The sequence below is a fragment of the Triturus cristatus genome, chromosome 8, assembly GCF_964204655.1.
Source record: "Triturus cristatus chromosome 8, aTriCri1.1, whole genome shotgun sequence".
NCBI classification, from domain to species: domain Eukaryota; kingdom Metazoa; phylum Chordata; class Amphibia; order Caudata; family Salamandridae; genus Triturus; species Triturus cristatus.
The window spans coordinates 88,867,481-88,887,371 of record NC_140591.1 but is presented as its reverse complement, the minus strand read 5'-3'; the positions used below and the strand labels follow the sequence as shown (position 1 = coordinate 88,887,371).

General features: G+C 43.6%; 1 protein-coding gene across 5 annotated transcripts in view; it reads left to right on the top strand.

The window, feature by feature from the left end:
• The window catches only part of GRAMD1C (GRAM domain containing 1C), a 1,366,575-nt gene that overhangs the window by 82,323 nt on the left and 1,264,361 nt on the right, over window positions 1-19,891 (top strand). For 4 of the 5 annotated variants that reach the window (XM_085621077.1, XM_085621075.1, XM_085621076.1 and 1 more), the window contains exon 2: window positions 7,846-8,014. The exons of the other annotated variant lie outside the window; for it this stretch is intronic. In XM_085621077.1, coding sequence (XP_085477203.1) covers window positions 7,901-8,014 — 114 coding nt within the window. In that variant the 5' untranslated portion in view covers window positions 7,846-7,900. The remainder of the gene's footprint in view (window positions 1-7,845; window positions 8,015-19,891) is intronic. 5 annotated transcript variants of the gene reach the window in all.

Sequence of the window (19,891 nt, the reverse complement as noted above, 5' to 3'; positions counted from 1 at the left end):
AAATCTTCTTTGCCGAGGCTTTTCTTCCATTCAAGCCACTCCAGTAATGTAAACATGGAGGCTGCTCTGGAAAATTTTCACCACTCCTCCCAAGCACTAGACCAAATCACCTCTCTTAGGGCCAGATGTACGACCATTGTTTGCGGTCACAAACAGCAAATTGGCCTGTTTGTGACCACAAAATAGGTCTGTGCAATGTACAAACCCTATTTTGCGAGTCTGTAACCTATTACGGAGGTTAAATAGGGTTTAAATAGGGTTTGCAACTCGCTATTAAGAAGGGGTGTGCCAAGGACGCCCCTTCTTAATAGCGAGTCACACTTCTTTGTACAATTGTTTTGTGACCGCAATTGCAGTCCGAAAACACTCAGTTTACCACCCAAATGTTTTTTTCACAACGTAGTTTTATTGTTGACAACCGGTATATATTGTTGTCTCGGGAGCCACTAACACTATATAGTAATTGACAGCTTTAATGATCTCAACATTTTCTCTGTTATCATTACATTTTTCATGCAAAATATGTATTTGAATACAACACTTAAACAGAAACAATAGTGCGATACTAGAATTGCAGAGAATAGCAATGGGCCTTGGGTACATATGTTTAAGCCATCTATTTTGAAACCTAATATGATCAACATCTAAGTCACAACATGATACAATCATCCCGTCAATTCCTCGACAGTAGGTGTAGGAGGATCCAACCACATCCCTCAATATTCTGCCCACCTCTTCCATATTTTATAATGTTTCTGGGGGCACCCCCTTGCCTTGAAGAGAATATTTTTTTAAAGCAGGCAGTGACCCCATGGATCACTGCCTACTATTAAAAAATTAAACAAACGTTTAATTTTTTCAAATGCATCCCGTTTTCCTTTAAGAAAAACCAGCTGCATTTGAAAACGGACTGCCTATACAAAAATAAAATAAAATAAAAAAACATAAACTGTTTAATTTAAAAAGCAGTCAAAGACATGTCTGCTGACCTCAGCATACCACCATCCCTGTGAGTTCTGGCCATTTCTAATGGGATCGCATATTGCAACCTGCCTCATGAATATTAATGAGTCTGGTCGTTTGCGACCTCATTAGGAATTGCAAACCGTGTCTGAGACACTGTTGTACATTCCATTTTGCGAGTCGCAAAATTACCCAATTTGTGACTCGCTAGATGGAAGGGTTGTACATCGGGCCCTTTGACTCCTGCCACCTCCAGAAGAAACCATGCTCCCTGGTTTTCGCGTATTTAAAATTGGCGAAATCCAAGTGCAAATTACTGGAAAGACGTTGGTAATGAAACAAAGCTCCTGCAGATAAAGAAGGATTTACATTGCAAATTGAAGAGCTATCATATGCTGTCAAAATGGCCAGAACAAACTTATAGATGAGATTGAACAGGCAGGCTATTCCACAAACATTCTCTTAAAAAAAACTCAATGATTTTATTAAGCCTCGTGCCTGCCTGTGTGTGATCCCGGCTTCACGAGAGCTATGGGACTTGTTAGCCAATTTTTTAAAAGAGAAAATAAACCATATTTATTTCTCATTTGGAAAGTTTTGTTTCTTGTACTTTGGAGCAGACTCCGAGACTGCCAAATCAGGATCATCACTGGACCTACCAGTATTATGACAAGTCTCTCCAACTTAATTGCTCCCGCCATTATGTCCCTTTTTAATCTGTCCATGGACTCGGCCTCAGTCCCTATTGTCTGGAAAGTGCCCAAGTTTCCCCATCTTAAAAAAAAAAAAAAAAAAAAAAAAAAAGACGACCACTGACCCAAAAATTCCTTAAATCCCCTCCCATATCATTGATCACTCTCCTCAGGAAAAGTTTAGAGAGCATCATAAATAAGCAGCTTTCCACTATTTTGAAAGAACATAGGCTCCTCGATCCTTCTCAGTCAGGCTTTAGTACATGTCACAGTACAGAGACTTTGCTAGTCTCTATCACTGATACTATCAGATTATCTCTGAATGTGGAGACCCCGATGATGCTTGTGCTCTTTGATCTGTGACCTTCGATAAAGTCTCCCATGATATTTTAATTCGTAGGCTGCACGACATTAGGATTTATGGCAAAGCACTCCAATGGTTCCTTGAATTCTTGAAAGACCGCACTCAAACCATCTTTCTGAATCCCTTTAAATCTCGTACTATGCCCGTTGGAAAAGGGGTATCACAGGGGTCTATACTAAGCCCCACATTAGTCAACATCTAGTTTGCCCCTTTGACACAAATCGTCAAAGCACTTGGTTTTGAGAAAACATCTTACGCCGATGGCACACAGTTGGTCATCTCATTTGGCCCTGATCTGGAAGGTGTGAAAGCTCGCTTCTCTGACTGCATATGAAGGATAGCTTCATGGATGTCAAATAACTGCTTGCAATTAAAAGGAGAAAAGTCCGAAATACTTCTATTTGAGAAAGCCCAACATCTCGACCTTGGACCACACCCCATCCCCTTGTTCACTAGATTTCTGAAGCAGTTTCTACAATGTCCTTGTTTCACGTCTCTGGTCTGATTTCTGTCATTTACTGAAGATGTGACCTCTAGAACATATTCTAATTCTCCCAGCATTGACTCGCCAGGGAGTTCTAAAGTGGTAACTTGCTAATTAAGTCTATTCCTGTGCACCCACCTCCTCACCTTGCAGTTTTGTCAATCTGAGGTCATTTCTTTATATCACTATAAAATATCTTTGCTGTATGATCACCTCTAACACTTCCTCCCCCATTACATACTTCTTTTCTTGAGATCTTCCCTCAAACCCCTGCCTGCCAGCATGTACTGACCCCAGGGACTCAACCACTCCACAGCTTCTACTGTTCCCAAGGACACCTTCCCATTCACAGCATTCTAATACTAGTAACTGCTGCCACGCTATCTACACAGTGTGTACTAACCCTAATTCACCTATGGGACTATGTTCCCACATGCTGTCCCTCCTATTGTGGACTGCTTCCCCTCATGCACCTTGGGCCTTTGTCCCAACACCCACTCTAAATGATGTGACGTTCCTATGGGCTCTGCCTCCACACCCACTCCGTCCCAGCATGTACCAACCATAGATTTAGCACATGCACTCTCTCCCTATGCCCAGTGTGTACAACTCTCAGAGAATTTGCCAACAGATGCACAGCTTTACACTATTCTGTATTGCTTTAATCCTCAGTGTCTCTTCTCCTCTCTATTGTGCATCTTGGAGGAGTTTACTGAATCATTTGTTAACACATTTAATGTAATTCAGATGCTATATGAAATAATACTTGTCCAAAATACATTTCTGGGAAGTAGATTATTATTTCTTATGTTTGCAGTTGTGTGGAACACCATGCTTGCGGATGTGGCTTTCACTCCTTGATTATCATTGCAGCCCATGCTATCTAAATGCTTCAAATGAGACGTTGCTTATTTTGTGGAGATCCCTTTGCCAATAAAGAATGTATCAACTTTACTGATGTCTGGCTCACATCTTAAAAATTTGGAGGTGACCGATGAAAGTCAGACTGTCGCCTACTGCTAACTCACACACATGTCGACCGGTATGTCGGACCCGGCTGTGCCAAGTCTGATACAGCCACCGTTGTTCTAGTTGGGCTTTATAGACTTCTACACTTCGAAACTGATCAGGGTAAAGCTTTTGCAAGGTAGAGCTTCTACAGCAAACCAGCACCATGCTGTAAGCAGAAACCGCCTAGTGTTGGCAAAGTGGGGTGTTGGTGGTGAAGTTGCCTCTTTCTACATGACCATCTTATCTGGAAGGTGGAGATTAGATCTCTTCAGTGGTGGAGTTTGCTGGAGGTGGGCCTTTAAGGTGGTGTCTGAGGAAGGCTAGATTTTGTACTTTCTGAGGTGATGTTTACCTCCACACACAAATATCTTTCCCAGCGGGCTTGTGCAGCGAGTAGCACACATTGAGATCTTTCCCAGCTGGTGATTCTGCTATCTATAGTTCGCATAGGGGTTATAATGATTTTTAACAACTGGGTTTATGTAGTGGTAATCGGTTTCAACAACCTCAGTTTTGTTTTCCTATTTGCTTATTTTGATATCCTATAGTTCTTCGAATAAATTAATGACTTCCTACTAGGGCACACTGATATTGGGGTATTAGTTTGATCTGCCTACTGATTGGAAGTATACCGTTTAACTGTACTTAAGAATGATGAGCCTTTTGGTTACTTTAAAACTATTACTGAACTATTGCCCCAAAATTCATACATTTATCTTACTTTTGAAGTAAAGCCTCTACAGTGTAGTTTGAACAACTTCCTAAAGTTCTTTCAAGCAAAGAAGTACCTCGCATTCCATGGTCCAGTTGAAAAGAGCAATTCCTTATTTACATGAAAGGTATTGGGACAGATGGCATGTCTTTAGCAAGTCAAAAAAACATTTGTCTCTATTGTTTGGTGTCAGACGGGTAAGTAATATTTAGGACTTTGCCATGAGCGAGATACCCAGAATACTTAGGGGATTTCACTGATTTTCAGGAGGCCCTTCAAAGAATGGAGAAAAGATCCAAGCCCACTGCCCGCATTTCATTAGACATATTTACATTTTATACCAGCCATCAACGGGAAGCCGAGTCCTTTTGATGACTTTGTAACGGATCTTGGAGCCTTGTCCGGGTCTTGAAATTGTGGCACTATGGCTAATGAGATGATCTGTGATCAGCTTATTGTCCGTGTGAAGAATAAGAAGATACTAGAGCAACTATGGGTCTTGGGTGATTCTAACTTAAATGATACCATCGCAACAGCCAAAGCAATGGAACAGTCCGAGCTTTGCATGAAAATATTTAATAATGACAGATTTGAAACTAGTTGTTAAGCAGTTTCTAATACAATGAGTCGTACTATGGGTCTAGGACAGGGCAACAAGGAATACAAAGGAATTCTGTGTTTCACGTGTGGTAGTAACGCACTTGTTGCAACTTCAACATTTTGTTCCGCTATTGGTAAGGATTGGAAGAACTGTGGCAACACTGGGAACTTTGACAGAATGTGAAAAGATAATAAATAAATGTGAAAGACTAGAAAATCAAGAGTGGCGATGTGACTGAGAATAATGGGGAGGATACCGAGAGAGAAATCTGTAATTATCAACAGGGTATTATCCTTGTTTTAAGGTAGGTTGTTGGGTCTGTCCTTAATTAGGGCATGGCCAGGCCTTAAGGCCTCCCAAAGTGTATCACTAAAAGTTTGGGTAAAGAGTTGAAGCTTATGGCTGACTGGTTCTCCATACGCTATAATTACCTTATAAGTGTTTGAACAACTGAAAAGAAAATTGTGATCAGGTGAAAGTTGATGATTTAGAACCACCTAATGTAATGGCTGATATATTTGATGGTGGGAAAACAAACATGCTTGGATTTTTCTGCATCAGTTTGTTTTTCAAGGGTTTTTCAATGATGAGATAAGTGTATATTGCACATAAAGGAGGGGGTGTATTTGATTAGAGAGATTTGTGGAAATTGGGCATTATATTGGACCAGAAGCATAAGGAATAATTATTACTTCTAAGTCAAGTTGATAAAGACAATTCATTTATCAAACTATTTCCTAAATTGTTTTCTGAACAACTAAAAGGTTTCAATAAAAAAAGTCAAATCTAGTTAGCAAAAATTGAGAAGAGTTCCATTAATCATGTGAGCGGACTTAAAAGTTGCATTGGGGGAAGTGATGAAGATAGTTGTAAGTGAGGAAGTTGAATCATCATAGTAGACCTCTCCTATTTTGGCATGTAAAATGGATGACACGTTGAGATTTGTGTTGATTTACGTGACTTGAATACAAATATTTTGATAGATTTTCTTCCAAATAAATTGGTGAGTATGCTGGAAGGAGTTACATTGTTGTCTACTCTAGATTTACAATCCACCTCTCACCAAGGGATGTTAGCATGTGTGGCTATACACATTCTTAACCGCAATGGGTCTGCTCCAATTTAACAGAATGCCATTTAGACTGGCAGGGGAGAGGTGTATGTCTTTTGGCAAATAATATATCTCATCTTCAAGGGTGCTGAATGTTTTGCAAAGGGTTTTCAGTATGACACATTGGGGATTTCCAAATCTGAAGTTGAACATAGGAAGCACCTCACAAAAATGTGCCGACTGAGGACTGGTGTTAAAAGAAGGGAAATGTATACCGTTTTGAGATCAAATTAAATATCTTGGTCACACTATTTCTGGCCAGCGGTTAATTCCTAAATCTTCCTTAGTTGATGCCGTTCAAAAAGCTCCAGCACTGGACACAAAAGAAAAGCAGATTTATTCTGTTTTTGCTAGACTGTGTGAATATTACAGTAAGTTTGTATCAACATTTCCAGAGAAAATGGAACCATTGAGAAGGCTGGTGAGAAAAGATTCCACGTTTGAGTGGACGGATGATCAATAAAAGGCTTTTGATATGACCTAATCAAATCTGGATTGCTCCTACTCTCAAATTTTTTTTGCATACGGAAAACATGCTTGATTAGCACAAATATAATCTTACATTGTTTTGTCTCAAACATGGTCTGGATTGGTGGGATTCTGCCTTTGCATCTCTCACCTTGTTTCAGAAAGAAAATATTCAGGGTTAGAGAATTGCTTGCAAGTGTATGAGTTGTGAAACACTTCAGCAGTTACATCTGTGGTATTCGTTTTGTTTTTAGGACAGACCACAAACTTCTGGTAAATATTCTTTCACCTGAAGGAGGCTGGAGTCCCCCTTCCCGTTTTGCAGATTGTTGTCCAAATAACAAGAAAATAATTTTGCTGTTCAGTATGTGCCAGGAAAAGTCAATATCACCGCAGACTGTTTATCTAGACTGCCCATTGATGGGGGTATAAACAAATTGATTAATTCTGTTATTGTGTCATCAATAGGTGACTGGTTGTCGTATTCATTCAAGGATTTGACTGAAGTGGAGTGGGAGGAGAATGTGAGCTCACTCATGGTACTGTAGAGTATGTAAGTGGGTGACAATGTTGGCCATATAAAGCCAGCCTCGTACCACAAGCCTTCTCGTTCTTGAGTGTTTGTGATGAATTAGAAGGGGATTGTGATATTTTATTGAAGAATTGGAAATGTGTGGTTACTTAAGTATCGTGTACTCAGATTAGGGAGATGACTCACATATAACATCCTGGGATGTCATCCATGAAAAGGCTGTTACAAGAGCATTTATGGTGATCTGTTAGATGCACAGACTATGTGTGTTCTCAATTTTATATTATTTTGTTATTCATATGTACTCTTGGGTACATGGTAATTTTCATTTTTTTGTAACAAACTCATTCAATATATTCGTATATATTTCCCTGCTCTTGGAACTGCCTAGTCAAAGAGGTCGGTTTCTCACATGTCTTCTGTTCATATTTAATTCAATTTTTTCCGTTTATCGTTCACCCTTATTGTAAATGTTGTGTTAACGGTTCCCTAGAACACCATGTTTGAGTGTGTAGCTTGCTCTCCTTTTATTGCCGGTGGCGCCCACGCAATCCAAACGGTTCAAATGAGAAGTCTGTTATTTTGTGGAGAGCACTTTTCCAATAAAGAGTGTAATAACGTACTTGTCATCCATTGTACACAGATCTAGCTTAAATGTTACATAATCATCCTGTGGCAGTTGCTTAATATGTGCTGATTCCGTGAAAAATTCATTAACTATTTGTTTGTATGGAAGCTTGTTTCCTTCAGCTAACTAAACTTCTCGTGAAAATTACATTTCAAATGATGTCACTTCCATGCTTTTACCGACTCAATGATCTCAATCAGAAAAATGTGGAAGATATCTGCAGCGTGTTTTTCTCTGCCCACGTAATCTGAAAATTACATTATTTTGTTTCTCCTTCAGTCTGGTCAAATAGAGGCTGTGAGACGAGGGGGGCAGGGCTGGAGGTCGGAAAAGAATGGCCACTGTGCACTTGCCTGTGGTAGCCAGCAGTGGCATAGAAGGAAGTCCCCTGGTCCGACGACCCTCTCTGGAGCCGTCAAGGGGAAACGAGGAAGAGCAGAAGACCAATGTAAGTACAAAACAACAAGCACATCAAGGCTGCCCAGATATGTCCACCTTTAGCCTGCCTACCGCTGTGAAGATGCCTGATGAAGGTAGTAAACAGTTTTGGTGAGCTGCTTCTGCCTTTACTTACTTTAATGACCACATTCAAAACTGGCCTAATTTGAGGATTATTAAAGCAGGGGAATATCCACAAAGAAGAGAGTTAGAGAACGAGGCAGCGTTCAAGCATGAACATTGAGGTGTTTTGTGAAGAGAACTAACAATGGACCATGCAGTGAAATTGACACTTGTTGAAGAGAAATAGGAGATGGTTCTTGAGACCCAACAAGAAAAATACTCTTGCCATAGGTATAAATCAAAGATCCAAGTAGCATAAGACTAAAGCTTTGTGGAGGCAAGAGTGCGATTCAGATCCAGGAGGTCCGGTTCGAAGAACATATGCGAGATCTGTACCATGTTGTCTGCTTGGAAAGGGGAGAGAGGAAAACTTAGACCTTGCCTTCAGAGTAAGACAGAGTCCATTACAGCCACTAGTGGCATATTGAGAATTCTTTTAGGAGAGAGTGAGGAACCAGGTCAGCAAATATAGGTGAAAGCAATAAGACAAACTTTGTTTATGGCTGAAACCAAAGAGAGGTGAGCAACGATATTGGCATGATTGGTGTGGTTCAGAGTACTCAAGAAATGTGACACCGAAGTAGTGGAATAATGAGGTTATATTGGAGACATAATAATGGAAGAGATGATGTGGAGCTTTACCACCCATCAAAATCAATGAAAAAATAAGATGAACTGATTAGGACGCTGTAGCTTTGCAGAGGGGTGAAAGCGAATTGGGCATTACAAAGAATTATTCAGGATAGCAGCAGCAGTGTGTCTGACTCGCTGTTAGCTATGAACAATACATTTGCTCACAGGGTGCATTTACTGTGCTTAAAGAGGTTTCCAGTCCTACTGAAAAAGTCAGTCCCTTTATGAAGTTTCACCTAAGCCTCATAACGTCACCTTATTCAATCAGTTTTCACAAAATGTATTCATCATTTGTACATTTCAGTAGACCAGTTGTGAAGATGAGGAATCTCCTTACAATGAACAATGAAACAGTGTTCTACAATAAAGTTGAAACCCCAAAACAAAACTTCAGCTAGTGAGGAGCTAGTAATTAAAAGGCAGGTCACAGAGGAGATGAGTATTGAAATGAGAGGAAGAAGTAATGGAGAGAGCAGAGAAGGAAGGAATTGATCAAGAAGAGCGGTGCAAGCCTAGAGAGGTGAAAAGTATGAACCTGGAATGATCAGGTCTACAAGAAACTTGAAAACGCAAAGCAGAAACTCACTAAAGAATGAGGAGATGAGCAATTGAAAGGCAGTAACTTAAGGAAGGTGTCACAGAAGATAGAAGTATCTGGATAACGGAGGAAAAAGACATTCGGAGGGTGATGAGAGAATGGAATTGAGCCAGAAGAGAAAAGGTAGTCTGGAGAGGTGAGAGACATAGCAGGAAGAAGATAGATGTGGAGAGAAGGTAAAGAATGGCATAGGTGGAAGATGAGAATTAAAGATGAAGAATGGTGATTACTTATCCAAGTAACGTCTACACAGCTAGCTTCTGTCATCTGAATTCTTCAGGCAAAGACTTAAAAAAGTAGCACCAGACATGGATTGGGTTGCAGCCAAAGGTGATACAAGTTTCTTAGATCGAAGTCTGATGACTTAGCTGCTCCCTAGATTTTTAAGGAGATTGACAAGTAGGATGTTTTTTGCAGATTTGTAGCTTTAAACATAATGCAGGTAAGCTTCAATTTGATTTGTGCCCCGGTAGATAGCTGGAGTAGTTCACAGAAGATTGGAGTGATATGGTCACATTTTTAAATTGCAGGAAATTAGTCTGGCAAAGTTACTTGAATGAATGAAGGGTTTCTAAAGTGCACACTACCTCAGCGGAGGTGTCCCCGCTCTTGCGGTAAGCTTACGAGAAGGGGATTGGGAGGGCTGGCAGTCACTGCCTGAAAAGCCAGGTCTTTAACTCTCTCCAGAATTCAGTTCTCCAGAATTCAGTTTCTGATTCCAACAGGTGCAGATGTAACGGGAGGGAATTCCAAAGTTTAGAGGACTGTTCCACAAAGGATCTGCCACCCAGTCATGCTTTCCGGTATCAAGGGACTTTCATGAATCGCAGGTTGTTGGATCTCAGGACTCGAGTTGGCTGGTATATCTGCAGCCTTTTTTTGAAGGTATCTTGGTCCCAAGCCTCTGGTGGCATTAAATACAAGGGTCAATGCTTTAAATTCAATTCTCCTGATCATCGGAAGCCAATGAAGATGCTTCAAATGTGGAGAGATGTGGTGGCGCCTGGATGCCCTACAAATTAGTCTTGCTGTGGAATTTTGTAAAACTTGGAGCCTGCGTACAAGATATGCTAGTAACCCCAGGTATAGGCTGTTTGCGTAGTCCAATTGAGATGTGACCAGTGCATGGACTACAGTCTTCTGATGCTCCTCCGGCAGGAAGTGAAGGAACTTCCTAATAGCCCTCATCTTCCAGAAACAGGTGGACGAGATATGTTGTATCTGGGCAGAGAAGGAGAGCTCCTTCTCTAGCCTAATTCCAAGATTACTGTCCGAATCTGAGGGCGGTTGGGGGTGGATTCAGTTCTGACGACCACCACAAACTGGGAGGAGGTGGAGATGCTTGGCTAAAAAACAGGACTTCTGTTTTGTTCACATTTAATTTCAGGCAGTTTTTATGCATCCAGACTGAGATGTCTTTTAGGCAGGACTTGAAGTTGTAGAACGCCTCCGCTGAGTGTTCTTTAAAAGAGAAAAGCAATTGTGTTTCTCCCGCATAAGACACCACTCTCACACCCCAGGATTCAATCAGAGTTGCCAGTGGGGTGAGGTAGGTGTTATAGAGTATAAAGAGTAGCGGGCTGAGTGCTGAGCCCTGCGGCACACCACACCTCAGAGGTTTCTGTGATGAGAGAAATGGACGAGGGGACACCTGTTTGGAGCACTTTTCCAAAAAAGAGCATAACCAGGATAGTGCCATGCCATGCACACCGGCCTGAAGGAGTCTTTTAAGCAAGATAGAATGCAAGAGCATATCCAATGCTGCTGATAGGTCCAGCAGCACCTACATAGCTGAGGAACCTTGGTCCAACGATTCTTATAATTTCTGAGAGTTCTAATAATGCTGTCTCGGTGCGATGGCCTGCTCTAAAGCCCGATTGGGACAGATGGAGGAGGCCATTGGATTCTATGTAAGTTGCCAGTTGTTTATGTACAGACTTCTCCAGAATTTTTAGCGGGGTCAGGTAGCAATGAGATAGGCCTGAAGTTAGTAAGAACCTCAGGATCCGCCACTGGTTTCTTAAGAAGTGGGAGTAGGAAGGCATGTTTCCAAATCTCTGGGAAAATGCCTATCTTCAGGGAGGTGTTACAGATCTGATTAAGTATCAAATTTACCCAGGGTGCCAGCACAATAAAAATGTGGGCAGGGCAAGGGGCTCCTGAAGAGCTTGATTTACATCTCCGTAGTTCAGCAAGTGTTTCCTCAAGGAGCAATGAGACAAACTCTGACAGCGAGACGTGAGAGCTGGAGGGCGGTGATGGTGAGAGGAGTTCCTCTTCTAGGGGAAATGTAGAATAGATGTTGAGAAACTTGGTTTTGAAAAAGTCAGACAGCTTACAGCAGTGTCGGGGGGGAAGGAGGAAAGGAGCCATCCAAGGCAGTGGGGTTAGTAAAAGATATAGTGATCTTGAAAATGTCTTTCGTGGAGTTAGCTGCATTCTCTATGCAGTTGTCAAAATATTTTCTCATCTTGTGGCATTTAAGCCTATGAATTTCTTTTAGGCCTGCTTCATAGAGGCCTTTGTCAGCCTGGTCGTAGGACTTACTCCATAACCATTCCAGCCTTTTACAGGCACTCTTCTCCCTTTTTAGTTATTCAGAGAACCAAGGGGCGGAGGGTTTAGCTCTTTTCCTGGCTGCTGGCTGTAGGGGGCCACCGTCTCTAAGGCAGTTGCTACCCATGCGTTGAACCCCAGAGAGTCCTTGTCTTGGTCGTCTGTCAGTTGAGGAAATGATTTTACAGGCCCCAGTGACTCTGCGGTGGCTTTACGCCAATCCCTTGATCTTTCAGCATTAGGCCACCGTTCTGCGGTCATTGCCTGAAGGCTAAAGGTAAATGGAACTACTGAGTGGTCCGTCCACGTCAGACCTTGGGGGGCACCTATGCCGAGGTTATGTGTGTAAGAAAAAAAATCAAATCCAGCATGTGACCCACATTGTGAGTGGGTGCAGAGACCAGTTGTCTGAGGTTAAGGCCATCCAGAGTTTCCAGAACTGGGCCGCCTGAGTGCAGCTATGGTCATTTGTGTGTAGGTTAATGTACTTGGAAGTGTATGTGCAGAAGCCATGGGGCCCAGGTCTGTTTGATTCGCTAGCGTAGCTGCTCTGTCCTCCCAGACCGAGGTCGCTGCATCATTAATGCAGAACTTGCTGAAAATTAATCTTGATGTGTATTAGATGACAATTGTTGTACTAGATGGCTAGCGGAAGCTTGGCAAAGGACATTTGAATTTTCATTGATTGATGAGAATTGGGCATTTGCCTTCATCAACAATATGCAACCTGGAGTGTTGTTTATTTGTAGCCTGAATTTAAGGGCACAGAGAAGATTTTCGTGGTGATATTCTAAATTGTAATATGCTGCTTTTGTGACACACTATCTTGTACCTACTCAGACCTACGATCATTAGTCCACACATTTGTGACCATGTGATTGCTGTTTAATATTAGCTGTTTATATTCTTCCTTTTGTCACTGCCTGTAAAACTTTGACGAATGTGGGAACAAAATGGGCAGGCTGCTAGGTGAATGCAGTCACTCTCATATGGGTTCATTTGAGCTTATTATTGGTTTTTGGTTAGCCCTGATGAATTTCACCTATCCTGTTGATTTAGAAACTCATAGCTGAGAGCCTGCTTGTGGTATAATCTCCATTGCATTTATAGTGAATATCTAGTATTTTAACACTTTTTAGCACACAGCGCTTCACAATTCTGCAATTTAGTAGTAATATTTTGGTTCTGATCAACTTGCTTTTATCCTTTAAATGCATCTATAATGAAATGCTATCAATTTTAACGTTAGAAGTCTTAAGCCAAAAACTGCTGTAGTGTCAAAAGTGTAAGCAGATTAGCTCTCCAGATACACAAGTTTTAGGTTATAGTTAACAGTGTTTGGCATGTAAATACGCAGCAAGGCCCAACTTGATCTCAGCGTCCGATCCAAACTGACTGTAAAATGTTTAACCTACTAAATAGATGCAATTTAATCTGGGGTTGTCTTGCATAGATTTTTGTGCATTATCAATCAAACTCATTGGTCTGTAATTGGCAGGATAACTTGCGTCTCCCTTTTTGAAAATGGTTATGATTTCTGCTCCCCTCCATGATTCAGGAATATCCCCCCTGCATACGTTTAGGTAGATCGACCAAATTTGTGGTTCGCTTTTATAAAGGTCACCTAGGATTTTGCCTGTGCCTGGTGCCTTTCCCAATTTTAGCGAGTTGATCGCACTAACTGTTTCATCTAAACTAAAGACTAAAGCGGCATCTGTTTCGCACTCTACGATGAAAATATTTGGGGGAGAAGCCTGGCTATGACTTAGCGCACAGATCTACTTGTCACTAGCCGCATACAGTTGAGAGAAGTGCTATACCCATTTTTCATGGGATATATTATATTAGTGGGATTTTGCACTTTCTGGCTAGGTTAAAGCTACCAATTTCCAAAAGGATCTTTAATTTTGCTGGCAATGATCAGATCTTGTCATACGTTCTCCTCCCATCCCCTTTTGCTTCCCTCTGCCGAGCTTTATAGGTTCGTCTGGCTACACTAATTTTAGGTCTGTCTCCTTCTTTAATAGCCAACTTTAGTAAGCTCTGAGCTAGTTGACATGATGAAGTAAACCATATATTCTCCTTGAGGAATTTGGGATTTGAAATAATCGACCTCCTAAAACAAAACCTTTTGCAACTCCGTATGCAAACTTAGGATAGGAATATCCATTACATTTGTCCTTACAAAGTGTGCTAAAGATGTAACAAACAGTACAGCTGTGAATATAGTTTTTATTTTGCGTGGAAAATATTTTTATTAATTTTCACAGTACTAGAAATCGCATAAATTGTCCAATCAACAGTTTGGCACATTATACAGTATGTTAAAGCCCTTAGGGAAGGTAGATCAGTTACATTCAAGATACAGCCATGTGTCACTCTCCAGTGCGCTGCAATTCCCTTTCCACTAACGGGGAAACACATAGGTTACCTCGGTAGGCATTCCATTTACCCCACTTCCTGTCCCACTTCTTTGGACACCCTCGTGTCTTAAATACCTCCTTTTCCACTATCATGCATTATCAAACTCTCTTGTCCTCAATTGGCATGAAGACCTGTCCGCCACCCCCCATCTCCTCGCAATCTCACGCTTGACTAGGCTATTGCCCAGAGTGGTCAGTTGTTGCTCCACCTCCGTCAGGTCCGTCTGTTCCCACATGTTGAGAAGGCCCTATTTCGGAGTAAGGGCGAGCTCCTTCCCCAGGGCCTCCTGAATGTGATTCGTTGCCCCCTCCCATCTCACCACGGGACCGTCCCAAATCGTGTGATAAAAAGTTGCATCCTGCCGGCAGCCTTGGAGGCAGAGGGCACCCGCCCTTGAGCCTATCTTCGCTAGGGTTACCCCAGTCAAATAGGATCTGTGCAAAATTTGAGTTGAATTAGACGAAAACGAAGGGTGATGGCAGCCTCCCTAGGGGACATTAATGCCGCTTGCCAGTCGTCGTACACAATGGGCCCAAGGTCCATCTGCCACTTCTCTCGAAGTTTGTGTAACGAGTCGGGTAAGTTGTTGCATAATTTTTTGTTAGTCAATGATATAGCTTTGGTGAGTAACGGTTTGTCAAGTAGCCTGTCCTCCAAGGGGGACGACTCTGGTATATCATTCAGGTCAGGAATAGCTGTGGTGAGGGCATGTCGAATTTGTAGGTATTGAAATATCTCTCCATGGGCCATGTCATATTTCTCTCTCAATTCCCCTAACTTAAGGAGTGCGCCCTTTTGCACCAGGTCCCTGATAGTGGAAATCCCGATGAGATCCCACTTGTCAAACCCGGGTTGGTGACACAAGAGTCCCAGTCTTTGGGTGGTCCACAGCGGTGTGACTTTGGTGAGGACATTTGACCAGCCTAGACGGGAAGTGGCCTGGTGCCAAATTGCAACTGTATGGGCTGTGGGGCCAAAATACTGTCCTTTCCGAGCCTTCTAATACAGCGCGCCCAAGTATCCCTCACTTCTCATTTGGTACTTCTCCAGCAAGTAGGCTTGATCGACAGGGGAGCGATACATCCAGTGATTCACTACCATTAGCTGCGATGCCCAATAGTAGAGCCTAATGTCCGTTAGAGCAATGCCCCTGTCATACCACCCCTTGGTTAACTTACTCCTAGCAATACAAGGGGATCCACAGTCCCATGATAATGTCAGGACTTCAACCTCCACCCCCGAGAAGTATGCGTCCGGAACCCTGTGCGGTCAATTCTGAAGGATATAAAGGAACCGCTGGAGGGCCAGCATCTTAAAGATAGCCGCCCAACCCACTAGAGAGAGGGGCAGGGACCGCCACTGCTTAACATCCGTGCGCAGCCTGGCCAGAGGAGCGGCGAGATTACGATCGTAAAAGAGTTGGGAGTCCGGTGTTATGAAGATTCCCAAATATAGGAAGCCCTCCCTAGCTACCTCTACTCTGCATCCTGGAGGGAGCCGGGCCCTTAAGGACAAACAGTACCGACTTGCTCCAATTAATGGCATAGCTGGAGTATTTCCCAAAGTTTGTGAATTATATTTAAAACCCCATGTATGGACCTATAGGGGGGAGTCAAGATACAGTAGTATGTCATCCGCATATAACGATATTCGGTCATCGTGTCCATGCGCCCATTTCAACTCTCTCACCATGACGTCACGTCTGACCCAAGAGGCTAGCGGTTCCAACATTAAGGAGAAAATTGGGGGGATAGAGGACAACACTGTCTAGTGCCCCTTTTCAGTGTGAATGTTAGAGACATGTAGTTATTTACTCTGACTTGCCCCCGAACGTCTGTATATAGCAGCCTCACCCAACCCAGGAATTTCGGGCCGCAGCCCAAATGCCTCAGGAATTCAAATAAATATGGGCATTCGATAGTCAAACGCCATTGAGGTGTCAAGGGACAACACCACTGCGTCTTCCTCTATGTACTCTCGGCGTGTGAGCACGTTGTGCAGACGCTGGATATTAAGCGATGTATTCCTCCCTGGCATAAAGCAAGATTGGTCTGGGTGGATCAGCGAAGGAATAACCGTGACCAATCTTAGGGCAAGTAATTTCGCGAGGATTTTAGCTTCAGTGTTAATTATTGAAAACGGCCAGTAAGAGCCGCAATCCTCTGCCGGCTTCCCCGGCTTACGAATCACGACAATTGATGCTAGCCGCTGATCCTCCAGCAGAGTCCCAGTTTTGTAGCTGTCGTCATACATGGCCTGCAGATGAGGTGCCGCCTGAGTGGCGACTGTTTTCTGGAATTCTATGGGTATCTCGTTCGGTCCCATCGCCTTCCCTGACTGGATTTTACTTATAGCCTTTTTGATTTCGTCGTCGGACAAGTCCTTGTCCAGAGTGTCTCTGTCATTATCCGAGAGTGTTGGTGGGTCACTATCTGAGAGGAGTTGGCGGGAGTCCTCCGCCGCGTATGTTGTGGAGGGGGTATACATTTTTTCTAGGTGGTCCGCGAATGCGTCCGCTTTGTCTTTTGGGTGTGTGACCTGCGTCCCATCCCCAAGGGTCAGCTTGGGCACCCTTCGCTCACCCTGTTTTTTTTCTCCAACCATGCCAGTAATTTACCCGCCCTATCCCCCAGTTCATACAATCTATGTTGAGTGCAGAGGAGTTTGGCCTTCGTCTGTTCCCTAGCCAGGATCTTATATTCCTCTTGCTTAAGTATCAGTCGATGCATGGCATCTGCTGAGGGGGGTATTAATACTTTCGACCTCCAGATGCTGGAGCTCACTTTCCAGTTGGACTAGTTGTTGCTTTCTTTTTTTGGTGTATTCTACCTTAAGGGCCAGGGCCAGGGCCTTCAATACTACCTTAAAGGCTTCCCATACAGTCTGTGCCGAGTCTACTGACCCCACATTTTCTTTGAAATAATTAACGGTGTGGGTGAGTAATTCCTCTTTGATATCGGGGATTGTGAGCAACCAAGAGCGGAGGATTATTGTGGCCCAAGGCTGGCAGTCGAAATTTGTAAGTTCAACCCTTACTGGGGAATGATCTGAAATACCCCTTGGTAGGGCATGAGGATTGCGAAAGTGGCCAATGAATGCTGAATGTGTTATGAAATTATCAATGCGGGAGGAACTCTTATGCGCGTTCGAGTAGTAAGTATATTGGATTCCCTCTGGCTGTAATGTACGCCACACGTCAGTGAGACCCATGGCTGTGGCGAAGTCCTCCATATATGTAGGGGGTCGTGACAGTGGCCGTTGAGGATATCTATCCCTCCGATCATCCATAGTCCTGTTGAAGTCCCCTCCCAGGATTAGGGTGCCCATGGGGAGGTCAGTCAATATCTTCCCTAGGTCTACCAATGTCTCCTTGCCCAGTGCCGGTGGGAGGTATACCGAGACCACATTAAGCGCCCTCCCCTCCCATTGCGCCTCTTGGGTCCGCCCATGAGCACGTCGTGGTAAGTGCCAGGTTTTGTTTAACCAAGATACCTGTCCCACGGGATCCAGAAGTGTATTCGGCATGTATGAGTAGTTTATATCCCCACCATGTAAGAGCTTTGCATTTATTACCCACCATATTCGTCTCTTGTAATAACACCAGCTCAGGGGCCTGTCGTTTTAAATATTGCTGTACTATGCCCCGTTTAATTTTGTCCCCCATCCCATTTACATTCCAAGTGAGCACGGAGAGTCACGTTTCCATATTAACCCCCATCATCTGAAGTCAGTGCGATTGGACCCGAACTCCCCTTGTCCCCCCAGGGCTCAGCATCGGTAACTCGGAGGCATGTCCTACTGCCCCCACAATTACCATAAGAGATACACATAGGCAACAACACTGTTCACAACCATCTTCCCTTTAAGGCAACTGTCGATTGTAGAAATTGAACACCACATTACATGATCTGTTACTTGTACACACAAACAACCTTGAATCCCAAACCCCCCACACCCAACTCCCTTCCCTCCCTGCCCCCTTGCCAGTGGATTTAGAATTACCCACACCCCAACCAGGCAGAGTGCCTCTCTCTCCTCCCCCTCCCCCCCCCCCAGAATACTCGTAGTTGCTGGCTGGCAGCCCCCCTACACTTAAGTGAATTCTACAGACAGTGATATTCAAAAATATCGGAGGCCTAGTCACAGGCCTCACCAGGTCCCGGCTTATCTCTGCGGCACCCAGCTATACATTCGCCCACAGATCAACTCCCACCCATAGCCCGTACATTCCCCTCATTCAAAAGATACTCTCGAATTGCAACTCAGCCTCCCCACTCCCTACAGGCCACTTATATGGGATCAGTACATGTCCGTCCTAAGCCATGAGTCAGTCCGCTCCATTGCGCATCGACTCCCCTATCCCCACCGGGGATGGGTCTTCACTCAGCTCTGTCCCTTGAGTGAATTTGTGCGGCCTGTGTCCACCATTTTGTTCACTTCGTGAGCCACCAACTCTACGCCATCCTTCCAGAAAGTCCCAGGCGTCCTCAGGTGAGAAGAACCACGTCTTGCCCTTCGATTCTACCCGAAGCTTCGCCGGAAGAGCATGGCATATTTCACTTCACGATCTCGAAGCTCCTTCTTTACTGCCAGAAAGCTACGTCATTGGGCCTGGACCTTGGCCGTAAAGTCAGGGAAGAACGTGAGCACACTATTGTCTAGTTAAAGCGGTGGATTAGTTTGTGCCGTTTGTAATATCGTGTCTCGTCTCTATAGTTGAAGACACAGGCAATGAGTGGTCGTGGGGGTGTGTAAATTGAAAATAATTGCTGTTAGCATGAGCTGAAGCCATCTTGTTTGCAGCATCCATTTTGTTAGCTTTGTGATTCTTCTGTCTTCACTGTTGCTTGCTTTTCTATTCTAATTGAGTCATCAGCTTTAGTTAACTCCTTCTGTACTGAGCCAAAGCAAGACGTGCTGAGAAAAGGCCTGTAGCTGCTAGAATGCACCTGGCTAGAAATGTAACTGTCAACTGTTTGGCTGCTGTAAGCAGTTCTGTTCTCCCTCCCACTTTGCTGACTAAGTAATAGCCATCTGCCCATGTTTGTCGGTAGTTATTCCTGTGTATGCTTGTACCTTCTATTTGTAACTACATGCTTACTGTGCAACAAACTCAGTATATAAGCACCATGGTCTCTGTATTCTATGTACTACCTCAGGCAGCACTTGAGAGTGCTGTCTGGACGTAGTCCCACTCATGAGTGATTAATAAACTTGCTATTTGAATTCCAGCTTCAGTGTCAATCTCTATTTTGTTGGTCTAAGGACCCGTGGACAAAGATAAGGGTTACCCCTGCACCGGTGTGCCCCTTAAAAGGCACATTTCCAGTTTGGCGCCCTCGACTCGTGGGGCTCATCGGAGACGCGGCCGCCCGAAGGAGTGGTCTTGACGGAAGAGTGGAATTTTGCTGAGATGTCCTGCATAAGGAGACCCTTGTCTTTGCAGACCGAAGTGACTTTTCCGGTTTTCTCGATTTGACCCTCCAGGTGGTGGCTGGACCCGACTGAGATTTCCTTTAGGTCGACCAAGAGTTGAGTTGGAAGTTGGAGACT